This window comes from Colius striatus, chromosome 29 (assembly GCF_028858725.1).
Source record: "Colius striatus isolate bColStr4 chromosome 29, bColStr4.1.hap1, whole genome shotgun sequence".
NCBI classification, from domain to species: Eukaryota; Metazoa; Chordata; class Aves; order Coliiformes; family Coliidae; genus Colius; species Colius striatus.
In genome coordinates this window covers 999,761-1,015,929 of record NC_084787.1, presented here as the reverse complement: position 1 = coordinate 1,015,929, position 16,169 = coordinate 999,761, and the positions used below count along the sequence as shown (strand labels likewise).

At 62.1% G+C, this 16,169-nt stretch overlaps 2 protein-coding genes across 2 annotated transcripts; one reads left to right on the top strand and one right to left on the bottom strand.

Annotated features, from left to right (window-relative positions):
- Positions 1–24: 24 nt before the first annotated feature.
- POLR3C (RNA polymerase III subunit C) lies at positions 25–6,260 on the bottom strand. Its single transcript, XM_062016149.1, is given in 16 exon segments — positions 25–276; positions 364–513; positions 589–638; positions 919–1,020; positions 1,209–1,359; positions 1,441–1,501; positions 1,632–1,683; positions 1,902–1,982; positions 2,787–2,879; positions 2,986–3,090; positions 3,387–3,475; positions 3,555–3,624; positions 3,626–3,741; positions 4,274–4,529; positions 5,043–5,209; positions 6,104–6,260. Coding segments are annotated over 15 exon segments (1,605 nt in total). The 5' UTR covers positions 5,190–5,209; positions 6,104–6,260; the 3' UTR covers positions 25–194.
- RNF115 (ring finger protein 115) lies at positions 6,109–15,829 on the top strand. The gene is made up of 9 exons (XM_062016153.1): positions 6,109–6,465; positions 10,535–10,593; positions 10,921–10,972; positions 11,979–12,190; positions 12,412–12,483; positions 12,614–12,686; positions 13,337–13,430; positions 13,965–14,080; positions 14,715–15,829. Exons 1-9 carry the CDS (start codon positions 6,379–6,381, stop codon positions 14,832–14,834), a joined length of 885 nt encoding a protein of 294 aa, XP_061872137.1. The 5' UTR covers positions 6,109–6,378; the 3' UTR covers positions 14,835–15,829.
- Positions 15,830–16,169: the final 340 nt, after the last annotated feature.

Sequence of the window (16,169 nt, the reverse complement as noted above, 5' to 3'; positions counted from 1 at the left end):
TCTTCTCCTCAAACGCATTTGGGGTTATTCTGACAAGTTTTGGCTTTATTTACTCCAGCGGCGAGGTCCCGGGGTCCGCTCGGGGTGTCCCCTCGGGGTGTCCCCTCGGGGTGTTCCCTGGGGGTGTCCCCTCGGGGTGTCCCCTGGGGTGTCCCCGGCGCTGTCACGCCCCCTCCGGCCCCGCCCCGCCCCCCTCACGGCTTCTTCACGGTGCTCTCGATGAACGACTCCAGCACAAAAATGGTCTCGTCCACCTGGTTCTCGCAGGCGTCGATCCTGAGGGAGGAGGGACACGGGGGTGGGTGGGAAGGGCTGAGGGCAGGGTCCCTGTCCCCCGCTGTCCCTCTCTGTCCCTCCCCTCACTTGTTGACATTGCGTTTGAGGGTCTCCAGCTGCTGCCGCTCGGGGGCCGTGATCATCTCCTCTATCTCCTGCAGCTGCGTCTCCTCGGCACCCGTGGCCTGCATGGAGGCCAGGATGGCCTCAACCCGCTGGGACTTCTCCAGCAGCCTCCTGAGGAGAGGTGACAACGTGCTGGTTTCGCCCCCCAGCCCAGCAGCCCCTCCCTGAGGCCCAGCCCCAGCTCACTTGTTCTCCTTGGTCTCGTACTGACGCCGCTCCATCAGGTTGGCCACGCTCTGGGGAGAGGGAAGGGAAAAGGTGAGACCTGGCCCTGGGGGAGAGGCCCCAACCCAAAACAGGGGGTGAAACGTGGGATGTGGTGCTGCCATCCACGTGGCACCACCCACGAGAGGCCCCGGCGTGGTGGAAGAGGCTGCTGGGGGAGGCCTGATGGCCACCCTGGCTCACAGGGGGTGAGGAGGAGAACCACACGTGGTGGTGGTGGAGGAGGAGGAGGAGGAGGAGGAGGAGGAGGAGGAGGAGGAGGAGGAGAGCAGGGCAGTGCCTGGGCTGTACCTTGTAGCACCTGTGCAGCAGCATCCGTGCAGAGGACGCGACGTTCACGGTGTACAGGTAGAAGGTTCGGGACGGCGCGTGGTCGGGAGTCTTGGGGATCTCCTGCCAGGGAGGGGCAGCAAGGGCTGAGCTGGGCTCCTGCCCGTGGCCCTCGCTGCTGGGACCAGCACCTGGCTGGTGGGTCCCTGAGGAGCAGCAGTGGCCCTGCCTCAGGGAAGGCCTTTGAGGCCCCCGAGGCTCCCCCGGCCCCGCGTCGCGTCCCTGGGGCTGCCGTGGGTGGCCACGCTCACCTGCAGGGACACCAGGTTCTCTGACAGCATCTTGTAGAGCATGTCCTTGGCTTCCTTGGCTGGGATCATGGCGAAATCCTCCACTTGCTTCTGCTCCAGGTGCTTCTTGCGCAGGAGCAAACGGAAGATCCTGGCGCAGCGGGACCCAAACCTGGGAGGGGGGAAGAGGGAGGGACGGGAAGAGGCTGCCAGAGGGACAGAGGATGGAGAGACCTCGGTGGTGACGCTTTACCTCTCCTCCACGATGGACTCCAGGGTGGCTGTGGCCAGGGAGGCCAAGGCCTTGTGAAGGTCTGGTTGAGGTTGAGGTCAAGGGACAACAAAAGGGGGTTTGTGCTTTTGGTTTGGTTTGACAGCACCTGGTCCCGGTGCCCTGTGCCCTGGAAGCTGCTGCAGGGGGATGTTTCCTCCCCAGAAGGATACTGACAGTGTACATGCCCCCACCGCTGTCCCCTGACTTCCCCACGAACTCCAGCTACGAGGAAATAAAGGAGAATGGTCACCTTCATCATCACCAATCTTCACCAGCCAGCAATTAATACCACTGCCAACAGCATGGGCATGTCACTGCCAGTGCCGTTGTGCTGATGGCTGTTAATCACAACACATTCCTGGTGCTGCTGCAATGAGGGAGAGCTCGGTGGGACTCAGAGGATAAAACCCTTCCCTGGCACACCACAGCCTGTTTCTCACCGGGTCATCTGCCAGCAGGGTGAGGTACTGGTCCAGAACCTGCTTGGAGATGTTGTAGCCAGCTGGGAGGGACCTGAATATCTGCAGGAGGGAAAGGAGGCAAATGGAATCAGGGTGGTGGGGTGGGAAGGGCCCTGCAGAGCTGCCCCAGCCCCAGCCCCTGCTCCAGCAGCTTCCCCTGGCTCAGGGGGCTCAGGAACGTGTCCAGGGGGGTTTGGGAACCTCCTGAGAAGGAGCCTCCACACCCTCCCTGGGCAGCCTGGGCCAGGACTCCCTCCCCTCAGCACCAAAGCACTTGCTCCTTGGGTTTTAGTGGCATTTCTTGTGTTACAGCCTGTGCCCATCACCCCTTGTGCTGTCCCTGGCCACCACACACCAAACACTGGCCCCATCCCCCTGACACCCACCCTGCAGGGACTGAGCAGCATTGCTGAGGTGCCCCTGAGCTCAGGCTGCTGTTCCCCAGGCTCAACAGCCCCAGGGCTGCAGCCTTTCCTCCTCACACACATGTTGCAGCCCCTCAGCATCTTGGCAGCCCTGCACTGGCCTCTCTGCAGCACTTCCCTGTCTCTCCTGAGCTGGGCAGCCCAGCACTGGCCACAGGACTCCAGCTGAGGCCTCCCCAGGGCAGAGCAGAGGGGCAGCACCTCCCTGGCCCTGCTGCCCACCCTCTCCTCACACCCCCAGGCTGCCACTGTCCCCCACCACCGCTGCTCCTGCTCAGTTTGTGACCACCTCGAGCCCCCTCTCCTGGAGCTGCTCCCCAGCAGCTCACCCCCAGCAATCAGCCATGTCTAAAGTGGGTTTGTTTTGCTGGTGAGAGGGTTTTTTCCCTGCCCAGCCCAGCGTTGGAGAAGAGCTTTGGGGTGCCCCTGAGGAACAAACCTCGTTGGAGGACAGGGGCTGTGTGTGGGCAGCACCCGAGGCCGTGGTGACCTCGCTCATCCGCAGCATCGTCCGAACGATCTCGCTGCCGGTCTGGGCAGGGAACGGCCCTCAGGGGAGTGTGAGCAGCACCACACGGCCTGGGGAGGCCTCTGAGCTGCTTCCCCACGGGAATGGGGGTCCTGGGCAGGTTCCCAACCTGATCCATGCGGTTGGCCACGGCGCTCACAATGGCCTGGTCACGGAAATGCTGGTGGAAGCGCTCGATGTTCACCTGCCAGTAAATGCCGTCGTCTGGCGGCGGCTGCAGCAGGGACACACAGGTCAGGGGGGCACAGAGGCCAGGGACAGATGTGAGGAAGGGACACAGAGGTGAGGGAGGGACACAGAGGTCAGGGGGGGACACAGAGGTCAGGGAGGGACACAGAGGTCAGGGACACAGAGGTCAGGGGGGGACACAGAGGTCAAGGGGGGACACAGAGGTCAGGGAGGGACACAGAGGTCAGGGAGGGGGACACAGAGGTGAGGGACAGAAGCCCCAAAACTGAGGGCAAGAGAAACCTGAGGGAGAGGAGCCCCAGGGGCAGGGCAGGGCCGTACCTCTGAGCTCTCTCCATCCTGCCGCTGCCTCTTCGCCCTTCGGCCTCCATCCTCCTCCTCCTCACACGAGCGCCTGCGCTTGCCCCGCCCTGGCACAGACAGTTTGCTGGCTCCAGCTCCAGCCCTGGGGCGGGTCCCCAAAAACCCCTCCCCAGGGGCGTCTCTCACCGACGAGGTTCAGCCTGGGCACCGCGTACATTTCCTTCTCGTCCAGGACCAAGCTGGGCGCGGGGGGGGGGCGGGCCCTCGGGGTTTTGGGGGGGCTCAGGGACCAGGGGGCACCTCTGCACCAGGTGCGTGTCGGCCAGGCGCACGAACGTGCTGCTCACCTCGGCGTAATCCATCGCCTTCCCGTCTGGGGGCCGAGACAGACGGGCACGGGCAGGCTCAGGCGGCCTCAGGCTCCCTCCTGCGGCCCTTCCCACAGCCCCGGGGTTGTTCTCGGAGCCCTGGGGTCCCTCCCACAGCCAATTCCTGCAGCCTTGGGGTCCCTCCCGCAGCTCTGGGGTCTCTCCCACAACCCCAGGGTCACTCCCACAGCCAATTCCTGCAGCCCCAGGGTCCCTCCCACAACCCCAGGGTCAACCCTGCAGCCAATTCCTGCAGCCCATTCCTGCAGCCCCAGGGTCCCTCCCACAGCCCCAAGGCCCGTCCTGCAGCCATTCCTTCAGCCCCGAGGTTCCTCTGGGCTGCTCAGAGGCTGTTTTTGAGACACACAGCGCCTTTGGGTGACTCCTCCTCCAAGTTCACAGCATTTCCCACGGTACCCACAGCCCAAACAACCTCTGGCACCACATTCCCCGGCCTCCAGCAGCCTCCTCCTGCTCCCACCCCCCCCCTCCCCTTCCCCCCTGGAGTGTTCTTGTTCCTGGAGAGGAGCTTCTCACCTTCCATGGTGTCTGTCAGCCTGTCTGCCACCTTCCTCACCAGGGTGCTCATGGGCAGCTGCCCGTGGAGGAGCAGCTCCTCCACCAGCAGCTCCCCGGTGTCCCCATACAGGGCCTTGGCCGTGTAGATGTACCTGGGGTAGCGCAGGATGCGCAGCACCCGCTGGCACCGAGCCTCGTACTCCACACAGCCCCTCCTCTGCACCTGGTACCTCACCAGGTTGTGTTGGATCAGGACACAAAGGGCTTTTTTAACCTGTGTTGGGGGCAGAGCAGGGTGAGGTGAAGGGAGAGAGGAGCCCAGCTGGGATCACGATGGTGGGAAGGGCCCTGCAGAGCTGCCCCAGCCCCAGCCCCTGCTGCAGCAGCTTCCCCGGGCTCAGGGGGCTCAGGAACGTGTCCTGGGGGGTTGGGAGCAGAGGGGGCAGAACCCCCCTGGCCCTGCTGCCCACACTCTCCTCACACCCCCCAGGCTGCCACTGGCTCCTTGCCCATGAGGCCACGTTGCTGCTCGTGGTTAGTCGCTGCCCACCTCTCCTGGAGCTGCTCTGCAGCAGGGCACCCCCAGCCTGGGCTGGTGCTGGGCTTGTTCCTCCCCAGCTGCAGGACTCTGTGCCCCTCAGCAGGTTCCTCTGTGCCCAGCTCTCACTGCCTGGCAGCTCAGCCTCTGGTGCATCACCCACTGCCCCCAGTGTGGTGTCAGCAGTGCTGAGGGCTCTCTGTGCCCTGCTCCTCCCCCAGCTCTCCCGGTGCTGTCCCTGGGCTGTACCTGATCCAGCAGCAGCCCCGTGTCGCTGGCGATGCCCCTCAGTGCCTGGCTGCCCGTCCTGATGAGGTAAGTCCCTATTTTCTCCACAATCTCCCCAAAATGTTCTTGCAGCAGGAGGGAACACAGCTTGATTTCAGCCTGAGTCATCTCTGCAGCCCATGCAAACCCTATGGAAGAGCGTTGGTGTCATTTCAGCTGTTCCAGGCTGGGGGGGGAGGGGATGGGATTTGGGGGTGAGGGGGGAAGGGGATCAGTGTCTCATCCCCACATGGATGGATGAGGCCAGGAGCTTGCTGCTAAAGCAGCTCCTGGGGCTGTGGGATGGAGAGAGGAGGGACTCTGTGCCCCTGCCCAAAGGGTCCCTGTGTCCCCTCCCAGCTCCATCCGAGGGGTCTGAGGATGAGCCAAGGAGAGTGTGGGCAGCAGGGCCAGGGAGGTGCTGCCCCTCTGCTCTGCCATAGCTGGGGAGGCCTCAGCTGGAGTCCTGTGGCCAGGGCTGGGCTGCCCAGCTCAGGAGAGACAGGGAAGTGCTGCAGAGAGGCCAGTGCAGGGCTGCCAGGATGCTGAGGGGCTGCAACATGTGTGTGAGGAGGAAAGGCTGCAGCCCTGGGGCTGTTGAGCCTGGGGAACAGCAGCCTGAGCTCAGGGGCACCTCAGCAATGCTGCTCAGTCCCTGCAGGGTGGGTGTCAGGGGGATGGGGCCGGTGTTTGGTGTGTGGTGGCCAGGGACAGGACAAGGGGCAACAGGCACAGGAGGGGAAAGTGCTTTGGTGCTGAGGTGAGGGAGCCCTGGCCCAGGCTGCCCAGGGAGGGTGTGGAGGCTCCTTCATGGGAGGTTCCCAAACCCCCCTGGACACGTTCCTGAGCCCCCCGAGCCCGGGGAAGCTGCTGTAGCAGGGGCTGGACGATCCCCCCGTCCCCGTTTCACCCCCCAGAGCCTCAGTGTCCCTCAGCTCCGCTTCCACGGGCACAGCCACAGCGCTCCCCTCACGCCTCCTCCTCCGGGCCTCCCTTTCCGCCCGTTGCGCAGGTCTCAGCTCCCTCCCGGGGCTCCCACTCACCGTCCCGGCTCCCCTCGGTGTCCCCTCGTCCCGGTTGCGCCCCGGTTGGGTCCCGTTTGGGCCCCGGTTGGGCCCCGGCCCTCAGCCCCGCGCAGCCGCCATGGCAACGGCGCCGTCCCGTCCCGTCCCCGCCCCGGAGCAGCCGAGCGGCCGGACGTCGCGGCACAGAGCGGGCCCCGCGTTCCGCCGCCGCTCCGCCCGCGCTCTCGCTGCTCCGGCTGCCGGAGGACTGACGGCAGGAGGCGGCCGGGCTGGGGGGGGCAGGCGAGGAGAAGATGGCGGAGGCCTCGGCGGCCGCGGCCGTGGCCCAGCACCGCTTCTTCTGCCACAGCTGCAAAGGCGAGGTCAGCCCCAAGCTGCCGGTAAGCGGCGGGGACGGGGGACGGAGCCGCTGTGTGTGTGTGTGTGTCACCCCCCGAGCCCCGGGGGCAATGGCGGGGGCGGCCCGGGCTGGGCCGGCCCCGGGCCCGAGGGGCTCAGGGGCTCGCCGAGGGGATGAGGGGCTCGGCCCAGCCACCCCACAGGTCTGCGCTGGGGGTTCAGCCTGGGGAGGGGCCCTCGGAGCCCCCGAATGCCCTCCCTGACCCCTGGGAGGATGGGCAGCCCCCCCCAGGCCTGCAGAGAGGGGGGAGCCCCCCAAATCCACCTCCTGACCCCCCTCAGAGCTGCAGAGAGGGGTGACCCTCCCCTAAATCCCCTTTGTGATCCTCCCCCAACCCTGCAAAAAGGGGTGACCCTCCTCAGATCCCCTTTGTGACCCCCCCCAGGCCTGCAGACAGGGGTGAGCCCCCCCAAATCCACCTCCTGACCCCCCCCAGGCCTGCAGAGAGGGGTGACCCTCCCCTAAATCCCCTCCCTGACCCCCCAGCCCTGCAGAGAGGGGTGACCCTCCCCCAGGTGAGTCTCTCCCCAGCCCAAGGTCCCTCATCCCTTTGGGGAAGGCTGCAGGGAGCAGCTGTGGGGGGGCTGTATGTCACACCCCCATCCCCCCAAAAATGACCCCAAGAGAGGTTCTTCATCACCCCTCAGGGCAGAGGGGCCAAGCACCCTGTATTTGGGGACCCCAACCCCAAAAGGGGGGGGATAGAGGAGGGTTCCAAGTCAGTCTGGGCTGTGTGACCTCGATATTTCACACCTCCCCCCTCCCAGTTTGGGGTTTGGGGGGGTGGGTTTGGGCTGTGCTGGGGGATACTGGGGGAGGCCTGAGCTGATGCTGCTGTTCCCTGTGGTGGGGATAAACCTTGGGGAGGGATTGGGGGTGAGTTGGGTGACCCCTTTGATCTGCCTGCAGGGTGGGACACGGGGGGCTGGGGGGGGGCTGGGCTGGGGGATCCAGAGGCTGCAGCTGCACCAGAGCCCAGAGATCTCCAGGCAGGGTGGGAGCAGCTTCAGGGACCCACACAGAGGGGGGTGTGAGCTTGGGGGGTTTTTCTCTGCTCCTTTGCTGCTCAGGGGTGTTGGAGCCTCCCTGATCTTGTCCCTCATGAAGGAACCATTTGGGCTGGAAAAGAGCTGGAAGCTGCTGCAGCCCCAGCCCTGGCCTCACCCTGCCCAGCCCAGCACTGACCCCTCAGCACCTCACCCCATGGCTCTGGGGTCCCTGCAGGGCTGGGCACTGCCCCAGCTCCCTGGGCAGCCTGGCACAGGGCTCACACCCCTCTCAGGGCAACAGTTCTGCCTCAGCTCCAGCCTCACCCTCCCCTGGGGCAGCTGGAGCTCGTTTCCTCTCATCCCATCCCTTGGGAGCAGTGCAGGGGGGACACTCCAGGCAGAGGCAGCAGGAGAGGGGGGCACAGGGGGGCTTCTGCAGGCACCAGCAGCCCCCTGAGGTGTGTGAGGATGGAAATGGGCTGTGTGCACCCAGGTCCTTCCCTGGAGCTGGGAGCCTCAGCTCTGGGTCCTCCTCTGCCCTCCCCTCTCCCAGACCTTGTGCTTTTACCCCACTTCCATCTGTGTGACCCCACCACTTCCCCCCTTGTCCATTCAAACCCTGTTTTTGTCACAAGAATCCCCCCTCCAGCCCTGTCCCATCCTCCTGCCTCCCTGAGAAGGAGACCCCAGCCCCTCAGCCCCCACCTCTACCCCCCTCATCCCCTCAGCTCCCGTGTGGGCACGGAGGGCGTCCCCTGGCAGGAGCAGGAGCAGCAGGAGGAGGAGGAGGAGGCTTTGCACAGCTCTCCCAGCCTCTCTTGCTCCAGTTTCTATTTCCAGGGCTCCCAGCAGCCCAGCACAGGCTGGGGGTCGGGTGCCTTTTGCCTCTCCTACCAGGCCCTGCTCTCATTCCTCTGCAGAGGTGGGTTTCAGGAGGGACTGAGCAGCCTGGGAGCTGTTCTGGTGGCTCTAGGAGCTGAGGTTATCACACCCTGAGCTTTAAAGCCCCTCCACTGACACACAGCCTCTATTTGGAGCTCCTGCCTGCCACAGCCAGGGATGATTTGTGCTCTATTGACATCTAGTTCTGGCCTGGCCATGGGGAGGGGGATGAACAAGTTCCCTCTGGGACCCATCACTCATCCCCCAAACCTATTCCTTCCCAGCATCATGGAAGGAAAACACCCCCCACACCTCCCCTGTGCCCCAGGAGAGGCTTTGGCAGCCTCCCCTCAGCACCCAGCGTGTCCTGACTGTCCCTGGCACCCCCCTGGCACCCCCCTGGCTCGGGGCTGGCTGGTTTTGGGGGTCTCACTGGACCCCTCCTCCAGCTGTGATGTGTCTGTGGGACAATGGGGTGACGTTGGCAGCTGCTGTGGCCACTTCTGTGGCTTCAGAGGCTCTTTGTGTGTGTCCCCCTGGGCATCACCCTGCCTGGCTTGACTGTCCCTGACCTGAGGGGTCAGTTTGGGCTGATGCTGGACAAAGGTTGTGGGAATTTGGACACAATGGGGGGGAATTGGGTGAATTGGGGGAGGTTTGGGTGAGATTTGAGGCATTTGGGGTGAGATTTGAGGCCTTTGGGTGAGATTTGAGGCATTTGGGGTGAGATTTGAGGCATTTGGGGTGAGATTTGAGGCGTTTGGGTGAGATTTGAGGCATTTGGGGTGAGATTTGAGGCATTTGGGGTGAGATTTGAGGCGTTTGGGTGAGATTTGAGGCATTTTGGGTGAGATTTGAGGCATTTTGGGTGAATCAAGGTGAGATTTTGAACACAACGAGCTGCTTGAGCCCAGCATTTCAGTCCCTGGCTGCACATTTGGGATGTATTCAGGGCTCAGGTGCCATTCCCAGGGAAATCCAGGTCCAGGAGGAAAGATCCAGAGCCTGGGTGCTGAAGCTCCTGTTTCATGAGAGGGAACAAACCCCACAGAGGGGGGTGAGGGCGGCGCTGGGGCGTCGCGTTACGGCTCCGGTGACGGCAACTCGATCGGGCCTGGAGCGGTGCTGAGGGCTGGGCAGAGGGGATCCAGGGCACCTCTGTCCTGAGAGGGGTGTGAGCCCTGTGCCAGGCTGCCCAGGGAGCTGGGGCAGTGCCCAGCCCTGCAGGGAGCCCAGAGCCGTGGGGTGAGGTGCTGAGGGGTCAGAGCTGGGCTGGGCAGGGTGAGGCCAGGGCTGGGGCTGCAGCAGCTCCAGGGGCTTCAACAACCCAAATGATGGGTGGTTCTGAGGGGAAAAGTGGGGTTTTGGTGGACTTCTGAGGGGAAAACCCCACCTTTTCATGAAAAGTGAGGTTTTGGTGGGCTTCTGAGGGGAAAAGTGGGTTTTTGATTGAAATTCTGAGGGAAAAAGTGGGGTTTTGGTGGACTTCTGAGGGAAAAAGTAGGGTTTTGGTGGACTTCTGAGGGGAAAACCTCACCTTTTTATGAAAAATGGGGTTTTGGTGGGCTTCTGAGGGAAAAGGTTGGGTTTTGGTGGATTTCTGAGGGAAAAAGTGGGTTTTTGGATGACTTCTGAGGGGAAAAGTGGGTTTTTGGTTGACTTTTGAGGGGAAAACCTCACTTTTTTATGAAAAGTGAGGTTTTGGTGGACTTCTGAGGGGAAAGAAGGGTTTTTTGATGAAGTGCTGAGAGGCAAAGTGGGTATGTGATGGATTTCTGAGTGGAAAAGTGGGGTTTTGGTTCACTGCTGAGAGAAAAAGTGGGATTTTGATGGATTTCTGAGGGGAAAAGTGGAGTTTTGATGGACTTCTGAGGGGAAAAGTGGATTTTTGGTGGACTTCTAAGGGAAAAGTCAGGTTTTGTTGTTGTTTCCCCCCCCAAAGCCCTGGAGGGGTCCCAGAGCCGTGGGGCTGAGGTGCTGAGGGCCGTGGGTCAGTGCTGGGCTGGGCAGGGGCAGGCCAGGGCTGGCACTCCATGAGGTCTTTTGCAATCAGCCTTTGAGAATCCTCTTCATTCAACCAGCCCCCCTGAGTTCCTCCCCAACAAGGCATTGCAGGGGAGCCCAGTGCTTTTAGCTCCCAGCTGTGTTTGGTGGCTGAGCACTGCTGCTCCCTTTCAGGAGTACACCTGCCCTCGCTGCGAGTCCGGCTTCATCGAGGAGGTCACAGAGGATTCCAGGTAGAACCTTCCCCTCCTTCCCCCAGGCTCTGGGGGATTGCCCTGAAAATCCCAACTGCAGGTGACACCAAATGCAGCACAGAGGCTGTGTGGTAGTGTGGGTTTCAGAGGTGGGACGGGGGGCTGCCCGAGGTTCCCTGCCTTGGGGGTTCCCTCAGCTGCCTGGGAGGGGGTTGGGTCTGATTTTGGGCTGCTTTGGGCTCTGAGTGTCTCTGTGAGGTGAGGTCCTGTGGGTGTGGAACCCCAGGAGAGGGAGAGCAGGTTGTCTGTGGGACAGAGCTGGTTTCTGGAGCTGTGACCTGCTGTCCCTCTCCTGTTTCTCTGCAGTTTCCTCGATGGCAGTGGCCTAGACGACAGCCCATCCACACAGTTTGCAGAGGTGAGTTTCCCTGGCTCTTGGCTCTGGTGCTGTGGGCTGGGTTGTTTATTTTTAAACCAGGGTGCCAGTTCCTTTGCACCTCCTTGTTAAGATCATCGTTCATTAGCTGGGTTCTTGAGGAGTTGGAGCCATTCCTGGCTCCTGCCACGGCCTCCCCAATGCTTTGAGTTGCTCAAAGGGACTGGTGTGGTGTGAAATGGAAAAGAAACTGCTCTGGGTGTGTTGTAGAGTCAGGGAGTTGTTTGGGTGGAAAAGAGCTGGAAGCTGCTGCAGGCCCAGCCCTGGCCTCACCCTGCCCAGCCCAGCACTGACCCCTCAGCACCTCGGCTCTGGGATCCCTCCAGGGCTGGGCACTCCCCCAGCTCCCTGGGCAGCCTGGCACAGGGCTCACACCCCTCTCAGGGCAACAGTTCTGCCTCAGCTCCAACCTCAACCTCCCCTGGGGCACCTGCAGCCCCTTTCCTCTTCTCCTGTCACTGGGGAGAAGACACACTCCAGCCCCTCAGTGTCAGAGCCCAGCACAGGGGCACAATCCCTGCCCTGCTCCTGCTGCCACACTGCTGCTGATACCAGCCAGGATGCCACTGGCCTTCTGTCCCCTTCTGAGGACTGTGCTTCACTTCTGAGGGCTGTGCTTCACCTCTCAGGGCTGTGTTTTCACCTCTCAGGGCTGTGTTTTCACCTCTCAGGGCTGTGCTTCAGCTCTCAGGGCTGTGTTTCACCTCTTTGCACCCTGAGTGCTCAGTCAAACCCACAGACCCACATCCCCCAGCTCCCCAAACCCACCCTCACCCTGCCCTGGGGATCCACCCAGAGCAGGAAGGAGCTGCCAACACGTTGCTGTTCCTGGGGGTGGTACCTCAGGTTAGTTTGGGCTATAATTAACCACTTCTGGCAGCCTTTTCTCTCCCCCAGGGAGCCATGGCAACGGCAGGAGCCGTCGCTCCCCTCAGCGCCTCCCTCTGCTCCCCTTGGAGTGCTTTTATTTCCCTCCCTCCCCACGCAGCTTTGGGACCATTTGGACCACACCATGTTCTTCCCAGACTTCAGACCTTTCCTGAGTAGCAGCTCCCTGGATCCAGACAACAGGGACAACGAGAGGGGTCACCAAGCCCACGCCGACCTCTGGGGTCCCAGTCGCCCGCCGCGATTGCCCATGAGCAGGAGATACAGAGCCCGGGGCAGCTCCCGCCCCGACAGGTCTCCTGCCATCGAAGGGTGAGTCCTTAAACCCCTCCCTGGCAAGTGGGAAAAGCCAAACCAAAAGGATCTGGGGGGAAGAAACTTCTGGCCCCCATCCCCAGGGCTTCACCTTCCCAGGGCAGGAGGAGGCCGAGGTCTCTCGTGTTGTCCTGCCCCTTCCCACTGCACCATCAGCTTGTTCCTTTGCTCAATCTCTTCCTTTTTGTCTCTTTCCCCTTCTCTCAACCCCTCTCCAGGATAATACAGCAGATCTTTGCAGGGTTTTTTGCCAACTCAGCCATTCCAGGCTCCCAACACCCATTTTCCTGGTGAGTAACAACCAACCCTGGGGCTCCTGCTCCAGGATGCTGCCAAGGCTTTGGGGCTGGTTTGGGATGGGAGGGGTTGTGTGTGGGAGGGGGAAGTGGTTTCCCCTCCACTCTCAGTTGCCCCTTGCAGGAGTGGGATGCTGCACTCAAACCCTGGGGACTACGCCTGGGGACAGAGCGGCCTCGACGCCATCGTCACTCAGGTGAGGCCTTTGGGCTCTGGGCAGGGGGGATAAAAGCCCAAGCTGAGCTTTGAGGTGACACTCTGTAGGTTCCTCCCGCTGCTGGAGGTCACTTTGGGCTTTCTGGACCCTTTGGAGGGTCTGGGAGCAACGAGACCCAACTCCTGAGACACCCCAAGACCACCTTCACTTCTCAATCCCCCCCTGGCCTGGACTGAAGCCCTTGGGTGCCTTGTGAAGGGTTTGAGAGCTCAAAGTGAGGGTTTAGGGGCCTAAAGGAAGGTTTTGAGCATCCAAAGGAGAGGTTTGAGAGCCCAAAGTAACATTTGAGAGCCCAAAGTAAAGTGTTTAGCACCAAAAATAGGGTTTGGGGGCCCAAAGGAAGGTTTGGAAGCCTAAATTGAGGTTTCTGAGCACCTAAAAGTGAGGTTTGAGAACTCAGAGTAAAGGTTTGAGTGCCCAAAGTGCCATTTGAGCACCAAACCCAGGGTTTCAAGGCCCAAAGTGCCGTTTTGGGGGCCCAGAGTGAGGGTTTGAGCCCCCCAGAGTGAGGGTTGGTGAGGCAGCTGGTGCCTGGTGCCCTGCCTTTGGGCTGCCACGCTCTCGCTCTTGGCTCTGTGCTAGAACCACGTCCCCTCTCCTGAGCTCAGGGGGTTTTTCCTTCCCCACAGCTCTTGGGGCAGCTGGAAAACACAGGCCCACCTCCAGCTGACAAGGAGAAGATCTCCTCCCTGCCCACGGTGACAGTAACTCAGGAACAAGTCGGTAGGTGACGCCAGCCCGAGGCTGCTCCTCTGCTGAGCCCCCTCAGCTGGGCTGGGCTGGGTTTGGGACCCCCCCTCTCCCTGAGTGGGCTGGAAACACTCATGTCCCTCCCTCTCAGCACACCCTGAGCTTCAGGACTCAGCCCTTGGGCCGCTCAGCCTGTTGTCAAAGACCTTTTGGGTTCTGCTGAGGGTTTTCAGTGGTGCCACAGGGTCCCTCCCTGCCCCAAACTGCTGCTGTACAGGACAACAACCCCTCCATGGAAGCAGATGGCTCAGCAAAGCCCTTTCCCCACTGATCTTTTCCCCTGGTGCTTTCTTTTTGCACACACCTCTCTTTCCCTTGCCCAGGAGGCCGAGGAGGAGCCGAGTTTGTGTTGTAGAGCTCGATGTGGTGTGTTGGAGCCGAGAGCTCGGGCCTGGGAGCCCTCTCTGCCCCCAGTGAGGAAGAGGAGCTTGGGGGGGATTGGTTTTAGCTTGCTGGTGTTCCCAGTGAGCCAAAGCTCCTTCACCTCACCCTCCTCATCTCTTCCAGATACGGGTTTGGAGTGTCCTGTGTGCAAAGAGGACTACACAGTGGCCGAGCAGGTCCGGCAGCTACCGTGCAATCACTTCTTCCACAGCAACTGCATCGTGCCGTGGTTAGAGCTGGTGAGACCCCCCTGCAGCTCCTGCCTCTGGGCCCTTGGGCTTCTGAGCCCTCACACCAGGGCTGTGGGCAGTGGCTCAGAGAGGTTCTGCTCCTGGTGAGACACATCTGGGATGTTGTGTCCAGCTCTGGATCCCTCAGTTGCAGAGGGACAGGGAGCTGCTGGGGAGAGCTCAGTGCAGGGCACAGAGATGCTGGAGTGGAGCATCTGCCTTGTGAGGAAAGGCTGAGGGAGCTGGGGCTCTGCAGCTTGGAGGAGCCTGAGGGCTGAGCTCAGTCATGTGCACAAGTGTGAGGAGGCTGGAGCCAGGCTGTGCTCAGGGATGCCAATGACAGGACAAGGGGCAGCGGGGATAAGCTGGAGCATCAGAGGGTCCAGAGAAGCACCAGGAGGAATTTCCTCCCTGCTGAGCTGAGGGAGCACTGGCAGGGGCCCAGATGGGCTGTGGAGTCTCTTCTCTGGGGACATCCCAACCCCAGCCGGATGAGTCCCTGTGTGCCCTGCTCTAGGTGCTGCCCTGGCAGGGGGGGGTGCACTGGGTGAGCTTCCCAGGTCCCTCCCAGGCTGTGTGTGCTGTGTGGTGTGTGTGTGCTGTGTGCCCCTGACCATGCCCCTCCCCTCTGCCGTCCCTGCAGCACGACACGTGTCCCGTGTGTCGCAAGAGCCTCAAGGGGGAGGATTCCAGCCGGCAGCCGCCCAGCGCCGAGGCCTCGGCCGGCAGCGAGAGCCAGCTCCAGGACAGATGGACTTTCTGAGCCTGAGGCTCGTCCCAGGGCAGAGCAGGGCTGGGGGGAAGCTCTCAGCTTGGACCATCCTGACCTTGTATGATAATTCCAACAAGACCAAGAGAAACACAGAACACAGCAGAAGCAGCCAAGCCCCCAACCCCCCCCAGAGTAGCAGGGGATGTAGAGCAGGGGCAGCAGAGGGACCCCCCCAGGAGCCTCCTGAACCTGCTGCAGCTCCCTCAGCCTCGTTAGTCCCCAGTTCCCTGGCTCTGGAGTGATTGGACTTGGGTTTTATCCAGGGAACAGGGGGGGTCTGGGGAGATTCCCACCCCCCCCCAGGCCCTGCTGTGGAATTTGGGGAGGGGGAAGTGACCCCAACGATGGGAGCTGCTGATTCCTCCCCCCCTTTTCCCTCCCCACTCAGAGCAGGGGCTGCAATCTCATGCAGGAGGGGGGTTGTTTGGGGGAAGGGGGGGATTTTTGCCCTCTGTCCTGTGGATCCTGGGCAGACAGAGGCTGGGGGGGGCCAGGGCTCATCCCCAGGGCTGAGCTGAAGCCCCTGGGGACAGGGGACCCCCTGGCTGCACCCAGCAGGAGCTCATCTCATGGACCCTTTGTTTTTTGGGGGAGGGGAGAGAGGTGAGTTTGGGTCTGGCCCTTCTCTCCCTCCCCCCCTCCCCAATTCCTCCCCCCCCATCCTCATTCCCCCTTTGAGCCTGGTTTTATCTCTGCAGGTTATTTTGGGGGGGGGGGGGTGCTTCTCTTGAACATTTCCACCCACATTTGACATCCTTTTTTTATTTCCAGAGCGTCCTGAGCAGCTCTGGGCTCAAAACACCCCCCAAAACCCACCCCCTGGCACCCTCAAACCACCCCCCACCCCTGGGAGAGGGAGGGGACGTTGGGGGGGGGGAGGGTCGTGTCTCAACGTGTCGCTGTCGTGTTCCACGTCCCCTCCTCACCCCCCCAGCCCCAGCTGGGGTTTGTTTGCTAAGGACTCAAATAAAGGCCTTTCTAAAGAAGAGCTGAGCTGGAGGGGGCTCCCTGGGGCTGGGGGTCAGGCTGAGGGGTGAAGGGGGGGATTAACCCCAGGGTGGGGGCTGCAAAGGGCTGTCTGGGGTGAGAAAGCTGCAGAGTGGGGGGTTAAGAGCTGAGAAGTGGCCCTTGGGGAGGGAAAACGCTTCAGCTGGGGCCAGGGACAGGTTGAGCTGCAGCTGGGGGCGTCTCTCGGGGCTTGTCCCTGGTTTGGGGGGGTCTGGGGGGGTCACAGCTCCTGGGGGAAGGGGGGGGGTTGTGCTGTGGTGCCAGGATGGGGAGTTGCTGCCCCATGGGGCTCAAGCTGAGGGGTTGGGGAAGGGGTTG

Coding starts and splice junctions, on each gene's coding strand:
- RNF115 (XM_062016153.1), top strand. CDS start 6,379: ATGGCGGAGGCCTCGGCGGCCGCGGCCGTGGCCCAGCACCGCTTCTTC. Junction 12,484..12,613: donor TCCCAACACCCATTTTCCTG/GTGAGTAACAAC, acceptor TGCCCCTTGCAG/GAGTGGGATGCTGCACTCAA. Junction 13,431..13,964: donor AGTAACTCAGGAACAAGTCG/GTAGGTGACGCC, acceptor CATCTCTTCCAG/ATACGGGTTTGGAGTGTCCT.